The sequence below is a fragment of the Sceloporus occidentalis genome, unplaced genomic scaffold, assembly GCF_023333645.1.
Source record: "Sceloporus occidentalis isolate IW3139 unplaced genomic scaffold, rSceOcc1.0.p SCAF_3, whole genome shotgun sequence".
Lineage (NCBI taxonomy): Eukaryota > Metazoa > Chordata > Lepidosauria > Squamata > Phrynosomatidae > Sceloporus > Sceloporus occidentalis.
Window position 1 is genome coordinate 64,902,220 of NW_028316983.1, and position 10,965 is coordinate 64,913,184.

Here is a 10,965-nt window from a genome sequence, read left to right on the forward strand (position 1 = left end):
AGTTACTCTCTGCAAAACTCTTCATCTCAGAATACACTTTACAGGAACCCCCCCCCCCCCAATCTTCTGAAGCCAACATTCAGAGGGTGGAATAATCCAGACTATCGATGGCAGCTTCTCCAGTAGTAGAAGGAACTAATCAAATACAATCTTCAGGATATCTTTATTTTTTAACATTTGTATTATCTGGTCCCGAGATCCTTTAGGAAGCACATTATACAGTTAATCAAGGAAGTATGCTAACTGAATTATATACCTATATTCAAGCATCTATTCCACATACATATTCAAGTATGTATTATGCATACAGAATTAATCTGGAAAATACTGAAAATATATATTACAAGATCAAGTACAGGTACTGCAGAAGATAAGTCTATATTTGGCAAAGTCTGGGGAAAAATCCAGTTATTCAATTATGTTGTCTAGTTCTGATTTCTCTATTTTTCCACATATGGCCTTAACAAAACTTTCCTAGAATTCAACACCGTGACATTAGGTACACCAAGTTCTTTAACATGCAAAATTTCTCATTAATTTCAGCAGTGTAACAGGCTGTGCATGTGGGTCCTAGCATTTGCCCAATGACAGACTGAACCATTTCAAATAATAATTTGTATTTGAAAGATTGTTTTACTTTCACTGTTTTATTTCTTTTAACTGAACATATACATCTTTAATAACTGACCACTTAAATGCCACACTTTTTGGTCTTAATTCTTAAATGCAAGATTAAATACCAATGCTTGCTGCAACCAAAACATATCAATGCAATTTTTTACAATAGTGTGACTGAAAACCAAGAAAAATAAGAAATATCTGGAAGACTAGAAAAATGATGAGATTAAGATCATGCTACTAAATTCTTCCAAATCAATTACAATCATACAAACAAGACAGTAAGAAAAATGTTATAAGAATTAAAGAGTATAAACTGTAATATAAACACCTGTACCCTCAAATACTTCTTCAAGCATTGCTGAAACCTTTCTCCAATCCAGGCGGTCAAGTCCACAGCCAATCCTGGAACATAAAACAAAATCCAACTGACTTGGCCACTTTCATTTGAGAGTTACTCAAAGTGCAAAACAAAACAAAGCCAAAACAAATACACTTACAAGTGGGATCCATTCTGGTTCCTGCCGCATAAGTGAAATTCCGCCTATGCTTGAGCCCCATAGGAAATAATTGGGTGCATGCATGTGGCGGTGTGGCGCACGCACGCCACGGGCACACACACCATTGTTCTCCCCAAGCGGTTTCCATGTAAGCTGGAAGCCACGTAAAACGCATCCACACATGGCACAGGAGCACTGTATAAATCAAATTGTCTCTATGTTGTTCTATGAGTTAGGTGAAAAAGTGACTATGAAAATAGTTGCACACCTGTGCACTTTCACACTCACAACTTCTGTAACTCACTGTACAGAAATATCCTCAGAACCTCCTCTTCCACACTATCATAATGTTTACTCTGAAAATTTATTTCCTTGATAAGGTTTGCTTCCTAGTAAACACAATCAGGATTATGACTTTAGTCTTTCACTGAAAACCATACAAATGTCCTTACAACATGGATACCATAGAACTGTTAGTCAGGAATCAACATACATCATATGGACCAGTTCCAAGGTAATTATTATTTGATAATTCTGAATGAGTTATTCTCCAGGTCTAAAAAGTGGGGACTAATTAGACCTGTCTCCTTCGGACTCGCTGAATGTGTTTGAATATCAGGACATGCCAGTGGGTTTTGCTAGAATCTAGTGCAAAGCAAACTCTGGTAATACGTTATGGCCTGTTAACCATACTGAAACAACAATATTAACCTATGGCACATGATTGTTTAACGAACTCTGGCTTAAACCATGGATTGTTCTCATATGTAACCTACAATCATGGCTTGTCTGTGGGCTCTTTCTCCAATCTCTGATCTTGAAACAGGTGACAAAAGGATGAGAGCAAAACAGACCAGAAATAGAGAAGTCATGGTTTGTTTGGTTATCTGCTAAACAGCCTGTGGCCTATGCAACAATGGTCATCTGTGAGCTGCTATAGGTTCTAAATATCTGCTGTGCAGTAATGGCCCATTTGTGCCAGTTACACAGACCACAAAGAACATGGGTATCACAAAATGATTAAAAGAAGCCATACATAATAATGGCAAACACACCCAAAGACTAATATATGCTTTTGATCATATTTCAGCACCAGAGGTAAATACAACTGTTATTTCATGTGTTCCAGTTAATAACAGCACACCTATACACACACACACACACACACACACACACATCCATATAAAATATAATAGAAATTTATAATAGAAATTTTGAGCACAAAGTTTGCTTACTTAGGCATAGAAATGTGAGGTACACCATTTTCCACACAATGGAATTTCATAGCTTCTAAACTCTTTTGTAGATTATCATACGTCGGTTTATGAAAGTATTTGTTCTTGGTAATCTGAAAGTTTAAGATTAAATTAGCATTACCAACCTTTTTGAATAGACTGCTTTGTACTGCAAGTTACACATTTACTCAAAAATAAATCTAAAGGACTTCACCAAAATAAACATTTTACAGTTGCAGCTTTATATCAGGAGAAGGTCCCACTGAATTTAGACTGGGACTACAGTATATACTCGACTATAAGTCAACCTCATGTATAAATCGAGGGCAGTTTTTGGGGCCAAAATTATGGATTTTGATATGACCCATGGATAAGTTAAGGGTAAAACTTAGGGGCATGTAACAAAAGATCTAAAGCAAAGGAAAACAATGTGAAAGAACGTACAAAATCCCAACAATCGTAACTGTTTGTGCTCACACTAAAGACTGGGTGGATGTGAGAGCGGGGGGGGGGGGTAAGTGCTTTCAGGACAGATTACACTCTCACCTTTCACCAGGGATGGTTCCTTTTTTTATAAGAGTTAAAGTACAGTACATACTTACATTGACCCGTGGATAAGTCAACTCAGGTTTCTTGGGTCATTTTTTGACTATAACTTCTAGACTTATACGTGGGGATATACAGAAAGTTCTACTGAGCTTTGAATAGTTATGAATAGGATTTTGTTGTTAAAACTCCTATACTAGATTAGAATATTAGCCACATTTAACCATTGTTGTTATACTAGCCAGTCAGATCACATGAATGATCAAATAACCAAATTAAAGCTCTACTGCACTATGGTGGGATTTGCAATAATTTGGACATTTAGGTTGAAATCTTGAAACAATATATTTACCAAGTATGCTGATGTCAATAGAAAACTTTAAATGGCACTGTTAGGAATACTGGATTGTCCACTACTAAAAAATTTAACACATATTAGAAATAGGTCATTCCAGCAGCAGTATAATAGTAATACTCAAATATCTATGTCAGTGTAACCTGTCACTGAATTTGCAAGCAAGATGAAAGTATGAAGTTTTTTTTAATTTGCCATTCAAAAAATAACATTAGATGCCTTACACTTACCAAATAGTACACATATCGATTATCTCTCTTCAGAACAGCCACTTCTCCAGTCTTCTTTTCTAAGACAGAGTTAAAACCATTTTAAAACCAATGAATTGATGATACTCTGAAGCACTCTAGAAACATATACTTTCAAAAACCTTCTGAACTATTTGATACAAGTATTTTCCTAATCTAAGGACTTACTGACTCTAGCATCACAAACCAGATTTAAATATACATCAATATTAGGATAATATACCCTCATTTTATCAAACATCTTAGTGATGAAGATGACACTAAAAAAAGCTTATCACTATGTTATACCTTCCATGGTTACCAGTCCATGATGAATGATCTGAAAAGCTCCTAAACATGCCTGCATTCCATGTCTAGGGGAAAGCTGCAGTGGAATGGCACAATTAGAGCTTTTAGATGTTTCTCTGATCTTTCTAGGGAAAACAAGGATATAAAAACAAAGCAGTTATAGTAAAATCCTTTGTCTTTTCCCTATGGCTTGGAAATAGGGAGAAGGAACAAAAAGCCCAATTAAGTCTTTTCAACTATAGCCATGAGAACTCTAATGTAGGGGATATTATACATAAAATGAAGAGTTTAGTGGCCAAAGCCAACAGTCTGACTATCCTATATGGACTTATAACAGGCTGCTATAATTTCTGTAAACTGTTTATTTATTTATGACAATCTTTCCTATGTGTATGAATACCTGTACTGCAACAAAAATGTGATTTGCAAACTAATGTAAATATTCTTATCCATTAATTAGGCATATCTCTGAAAGTATGCATAGACATGCAAACATTTAGCCTCAAAGCCTGTATAAGATTTTAAAAAATAATATAGTTGGGAATAATTTTGGAACTGAGCACAGAAAACAGTTCTAAATGTTCTTATGCATGATTTTGATTAAGATGGCTACAAAGAAATGAATAAAACTACAAGCAACTTTAGGATAAAAACCAACTACAAAAATTATTATTGAATTCATTCCAAAAACAGTACAACCAAAATATGGGTGAGCAAGCCATTTTTTTCTTTGACTTTTCATGTTAGCAAAAAGAATGTTACTACTGAATCAGCTGATGGCAGAGTAAATATTAAAAGACTAATTTAAGTGCAACATGCATTCCACAGAACACACACATTCAAAAAAAAATAACAAACTTACAGGATACTAATGGATTCCTGCTCCATCAGTTGAATCCTCTGAAGTCACAGATACAGGGTACAGTTAGTTAGGTTTATTATATAGTTCTTGCATCAGTATTTAAATAAAATTTCTAGGTGACTCAGGTCTTGGAGTCACCTTTGACACGTATAATTACCCATGGAAGTATGACAGAGGGGATGCTGATGTTTTGCAATTCCACCTTTACAACACATGGAGGCACCAGAGGTACAAACCAATACAGTATCTCCCCATACAGGTGTGCATGGAGTTGCTGCAGTATGTACAATTGTAACAACTCAAAATGGGCTGCTGTAACTTTACAAACCAAAATGGAGATTTGGGTTTACATAGTCTTAGCTGGTTCAGAACCCATTAGTACTCCGTATCATTCGAAATCCAAGAACCACCTAAATTACGGCTAGCCTTGCAGAAAATGGGAGGAAAACCTTCACTTATTAACAATATTTAAAAAAAACAAATCCATCTTCCACATAGATGTGAAAAAAATAGAAAGGCAGACATTAACTTTGATTAGTTTGTGGACTAATATAAAAAAACAAACATCGGCCCTATACAGACAGGCCCAAATAAAGCTGCTTCAGGTCACTTTGGAGGTATGGTGTTTCAATGGTGCATGCATCCTAAGAGTCTGGAAGCAGCACCAAAGCTGCACTCCAGTCCTTAGGACTGGAGCGTGGCTTTGGTGCAGATTCTGGACTCTTAGAACACATGTATTATTTAAACAGTATACTTGCAAAGTGACTCGAAGCAGCTTTATTTTGGCCTGTCTGTATCAGGCCATATTTTCCTGAAGAGCTGGAAGCAGCCTTTATTGGCAGAAGAATCTGTAACATCTTCAGTTTTAAACACTCCATTGTTAGCGTTGCAAATAATATTTTAATAATCCTTCAAGAAACAATGTTGTTCTGTGAAAGTTTTAGATACTGGAATCACCAAAAATATTTGATTTTACCAAAGCTATATTTAGCTACATTTAAACTGGTTTAGATGGTTTGATAAGTGTATAAAAAGGGTATGCATTCCTTTTTTTTACTTTATAAATTGCTCTAGCTTGATTGTGTCACTTACGTTGGTTCAAAAGCTCCTCAACACCACCAAATTTCTTCTTAAAAACTGCAGCTATGCCAGCACTCATATGACAGTCCTCACTGATACAGTGAGCCAAGGAGTTTGTTTCAGGACAGGTAAAAAGGTCTCCTTGTCTGTATACAATCTGATATTTTTTTAGAAAAAAAAGAATGAGAAAATAAATATATTAGAATAATATATAGAATTCCTCAGCCTACCAGTGACTATGTCCTTTAAAAGGGAATTCTAATGCACATTTATTCAGATCTAACTCCCACTGTATAGAATACAACACTTTTTCCCAACCGAGTGCCATAGGAGGTATTGTTGGACTACCCATAATCTCTGGATATGGACTAATTCATGTCATGCTTAAAAAGCCCAAGATATCATACTGTACAAAAACAGATGAGGTGGATGGAGTGCAATGTTCTTATATAGTTTTGACTACAATATGGTCCATTTTTGTTAGTTTGCTTTCTGTATGATGATTTACTATTTTATTGTAAAAACTGTATAAATAAAATTACAGAAGGAAAAAGGCATGTATATAACTTCTGCCATTAGTTATTTTTAAAATAACTAAATATAATGTTTATATGTTCTCTCTCTCTCTCTCTCTCTCTCTCTCTCTCTCTCTATCTATCTACACACACACACACTATAAACCTCTACATATGAGATTATAGACTGGTGTCCAACAGATTAAAAGAGAAGAGAATCTCCAGCTTGAACATTTAATTTAGCCCAGTTAATTTGGAGATACCTCTGCCTTCATGAAAATCACTCTTTCCTAAAGCCTTGAACCTTAGGAATTAACTTGTGCATAGGTTTGGGAACTGGTTTTGCTTGCACCATATCTTTCCTGATGAGAGAAAGCTCAGAGCAGGTAAAGCTTCTTAGCTTTGCTTCTTCTTGATTGCTCATTTTACTGTACACAGGGAAGACAAAGAGAGCACTGGCACAACAGACAAGAAACCTGTGAAATCAGGGTGCATGACAGTAACATTAAAAACATGGGCAGGCTATTCTAAGCTTGAGAGGTGTAGGAATCCAATCTGACAAACTTGTTCCCCTATTTAGGGTTAATATAAGGCAACATGAAAACATAGAATAAAAACAAATACAGTTATCCCTCCATATTTGCGGATTTGATTATTCACGGATTTGATTAATAGGTTCTCTCTAGGAATATCTAGGTCCTCCAGTTCAACTCTATGGTCAACTTTAAAAGTTGCACTGAAAGACCTAGAGATTCCTAGAGAGGATACACTACTAGGCATTTGTGGTCAGTGTCTGGCAGATGTTGGCCACAGAGTTGCCCTGGAGGACCTAGAGATTCCTAGAGAGGTGCCCTTTCAGGTAAAAACATGGTGTATTTGTTATTTGCAGTTTTTCCATATTCACGGGGGTCTTGTGTCCCTAACCCTAGCGAATATGGAGGGACAAATGTATAGCAATAAACAAATGATTGACAGGAAACACTTGTTTGAAGAGAAACCCTAAGTCTCCTGCTGATGGCCTCGCAAACTGAATTCAATCCCACATAGAACCATAAGGGTTTCCTCCTTAGAAGAATTCAGTGGTCATAATAACCTCAGCTGTTATGGTTCTAAGCACATATACCATTCCACAGTTATCTTTTGTTAACACACTAGGAAAGAGGAGATTGATATGTTTAATATTTAAGAAGATATTGGCCTACATATGATTGCTAGTCTCAGAGCAAACCCACTGAATCAATGAACTTAAATAAGTGTGGATTTACTAAAATCTAACTGGGTCTTTGGATTTACATTAGTTAAGACTAACAGTTGGATTTAGACTACTGGGTATTAAATTCGAAACCCCAAATAAAGTGCATTGTTTAGCAAAGAAGATTGAACAACACAGGATTAACTATGAAGGGCTTTGTACACATGATGGCACAATAGTATATTTTTTTCAGTAATAGTTGGCCTGTTCCGGATCCCCCCGCGTAAGTGCAATGGAGCGTATGCTCAAATCCCATTAAGGATAATGGGGCACACTCCCACAGCATGTACCCCATTGTTTCTATTGGGGCTTGCCTTCCATGTGAGCTCAAGTCCGCGGAAAGCAAGCCTGTGTAAGGGGTGGGCCAACTGTACTGAAAAAAGTGCCAATTTCATGAGGCTCCCATTAGATGTCCAATTAAAAAGATTGTATGTACAGTGCTGTGTAAATTTACAGCGCTTTATAAATAAAGGTTAATAATAATAATAATAATAATAATAACGTTAGGCACAGAACCACGCTAGAGAACTTCAGCTTTTTATGGCTCTGGTACTGTATCAGGGAAAGAAACTGAAAACTGGGGGGGGGGGGGGTCCATTTTCATTCTTTTCTTTTCAATAATATATTGAGTCCTCTTGAACACAGAGGCAGGTTCTATACATGTATTCCAACAAAAGTGGCATTTGAGTGTTTAATATTTTTCATTTAGTGCATGTGGTGTAGTAGTTTGTATGTTGGAGTATGACTGGAGTCCAGAGTTCGAATCCCAGCTCGACCATGTAAGCTCACTAGATGACCTTGGGCAAGTCACACTCTCGTGGCTTCTGAGAAAGGCAATGCCAAACCTCCTCTGAAGAAACTTGTCAAGAAATTAGGTCTTAAGTTGGAAATGACTTGAAGGAACACAAAAAACAACAACAAAACAGGCCCTGATCAAAAGACTAATCCAACAAACTTCTGTGACTATCTACATTTATAAATCCTCTGCAAAAAACAAAAGGCTTAAATGAAGTCTTCCTACATCTTGGGTACAGACGTAGAAGAAAAATAAATCCCATTTTCTGCTATGACAGCTGAAACAACTATCACTGCACTTGCAAAATAGAATTGCAACACTTAAAGAGACTCCATTACATACCCTTTCTTCTTTTGCAGGCTGGATGCTAGCCATGATAGCATGGGAGAGTTTTTAAGGATTTCTTCAGTTCCAAGACTGGAAAGAAATATAGCATTCATAATTAAGGAAAAGCAAAACAAATTGGAATGGTCAATAAAGAAAAGAAACAGCTGCAGAACCAAATCAATAAACAGGAAAAGAGGAACAGGAAACACTGTGGCAATCCTGAAAAACAAGATGTGCATTTAATATTTGGATCCTTCTCCCTTTTATTTACCAAACCACAAGTGCCCCCTATGCTTACAATGTTCTGGGATAAAGGAGAACAATAGACACATAAAGGGTTCCTGCTAAACCCAACTCGTAATAGCTATTCTATCACATACCTCCATGACACCACACAGCATTTGTCTTCCTACTGTAACAAAAGAAGATGGATTCTGCAATGTTCAAGGACACGGCCTGCCTTTCTCTAACCCGGGCTCTCACCCCAATTGCATCAGGGCCTCATGCTAGAAAACACCCAAAGGTGAGGAGAAAATAAAATCTCCAGTGCTCACATATGCCACAAACAAACTCACAAAGCTATGAACAGGAAAATAAGGATAAAGGCTAGGGATGAGGGAAGTAAACTGGTGATGTGGGTGCTACAGCCTGACATCTAGCTAGGACATGGACCAGAGAGAAGCCTGTGCTTTAGCTCCTCCGCGCGCCATCATCCACAATGTGACTGGATGGTTTTCGCAGCCTTCCCATGGGAACTATGGAGGCGTCTGGAAAGTGGAAAACTCATAGCCCCAGAAAACATAAAACACACTACAACCATCACACCACACTGACTCCCCCACCCAAAGTTAAAAGTCAAAAGCTAAGTGACAATCAGCTGTCTGTGATTTGGAGCCTGTCATATAGTTTGCACCAACACTGACTGCGGTTGGGCCACAGTCGAATAGCTCTGGATGGCAGTCAGTTAAGGAAGGCACCACTGCAGCTGATTCAATATAGCAGTCTGGTTTGGGAGGGAGAGAAGGAGCAGTCACAGCTCCATCATGCCTCCCCAAAGAAGACGGAAAGCCCTCCCTCCATCTTAAGTGCTACCACCCAGGCCTTGGAGGGAGAAGAGCATCCTCAGTATCTGCTGGACTTGACCTCTTTCCTCACTGCCATTCTCTTCTCTGCGTCACGTCGTCGTTTTTTATACTGTATTTATTTATTTAGATCGTAAGCCTGAGGGCAGGGAACTGTCCAATTTACAATTCGTAGGCCACTCTGAGAGCATTTGTTTCGGAAGAGAGGGCTCATAAATACTCTAGAGCAGTGGTTCTCAACCTTTGGGCCTCCAGATGCTTTTCTGATTTCAATTCCCAGAAGTCCCAGTCAGTTTGCTCATTGTTCAGGAATTCTGGGAGTTGAAGTCTCAAAAAACCCTAGAGAACTGCTGGTCTAGAGGAAGCTCCTGCCTTCTTCCACCCCTTCATCCTCCTCAGGACTGACTAGAATCGTAGAATCATAGTTGGAAGAGGCAGGCCCTATGGGCCCTGATCCAGTCCAACCCTATTCTGCTATGCAGGAACTCTCAACCAAAGCATCCCATTGACAGATAGTCATCCAGCCTCTCTTTAAAGACATCCAAAGGAGGAGATACCACCACCCTTCGAGGAACTGTGTCCCACTGTCGAACTGAATACTGCTGCAGTGGTCCCCAAACTGTGCTCTTTAAGGGAATTTTGGACTTCAGTTCCCAGAATCCCAAGCTATTGCCCAACATGGCTGAGGCTTCTGGGAGCTGTAGTCCCAAAAAAAAAAACCCCTCTTAAAGGGCAGTTTGTGGGGAGCACTGAGCTGAAGCCTGGCAGCCAGCCACAGGTATGGCCTGAGGGAAGCCTCCGCCGCTATGGCTCCTCGCCGCCCCCAGGAACCCCTTTCGTCCCCTCAGTCTCTCGCTCTGTTTGGGGCGCCCACTCTACTAGTCCCCCAAGGAAGACACAAAATGGCCGCCATTAGGAATGCCCCTCTAGGCACAAGACTCTATGGCATCACCCCCAAAGTATGTCGAAAGGGGGGGGAAGAAAGTACTGGGGGAAAGGATGTGAGAGAGAGAGAGAGAGAGAGAGACCCTGTCTTGCGCATGCGTGGTGAAGCAACCAGAAGGCTCCACAGGGAACAGAGTAAAGACGCTAACCACTACATGCATACATACATACACACGCACAGTTCTAACGGCTACTCGGCGCATGCGCGGACACTTTCTTTTCAAACGAGCGTTGGGGCGGAGCTGCGCCTGCGCAGAAGGAGGAAGCCTCCCTCTGCCCTTTTTCTTTGTTGGGCGTCCGCGGGGGGGGGGGGGAG

General features: G+C 39.0%; 1 protein-coding gene across 9 annotated transcripts; it reads right to left on the minus strand.

Annotated features, from left to right (window-relative positions):
- Positions 1 to 146: 146 nt before the first annotated feature.
- Positions 147 to 10,925, minus strand: OARD1 (O-acyl-ADP-ribose deacylase 1). 9 transcript variants are annotated; one of them, XM_089514733.1, is made up of 7 exons: positions 10,817 to 10,925; positions 9,003 to 9,128; positions 8,638 to 8,712; positions 5,745 to 5,889; positions 3,485 to 3,543; positions 2,354 to 2,466; positions 147 to 1,023 (listed from the first exon to the last, which is right to left on the minus strand). In XM_089514733.1, exons 3-7 carry the CDS (start codon positions 8,668 to 8,670, stop codon positions 921 to 923), a joined length of 453 nt encoding a protein of 150 aa, XP_089370859.1. In that variant the 5' UTR covers positions 8,671 to 8,712; positions 9,003 to 9,128; positions 10,817 to 10,925; the 3' UTR covers positions 147 to 920. The 9 variants fall into 9 exon arrangements, with proteins under 9 accessions (XP_089370859.1, XP_089370858.1, XP_089370860.1 ...); XM_089514732.1 differs by having other exon boundaries at positions 10,821 to 10,843; XM_089514734.1 differs by having other exon boundaries at positions 9,003 to 9,034; positions 10,821 to 10,841.
- Positions 10,926 to 10,965: the final 40 nt, after the last annotated feature.

Excerpts from the sequence above, each read along its gene's own strand:
- OARD1 (XM_089514737.1), bottom strand. The coding sequence starts at position 8,670 with ATGGCTAGCATCCAGCCTGCAAAAGAAGAAAGG. Across the intron at positions 3,544-5,744 it reads TGAGGAGCTTTTGAACCAAC|AAAAGAAGACTGGAGAAGTG; the intron begins GTAAGTGACACA and ends ACTCTGTCTTAG. Across the intron at positions 2,467-3,484 it reads ATCGATATGTGTACTATTTG|ATTACCAAGAACAAATACTT; the intron begins GTAAGTGTAAGG and ends TTAAACTTTCAG.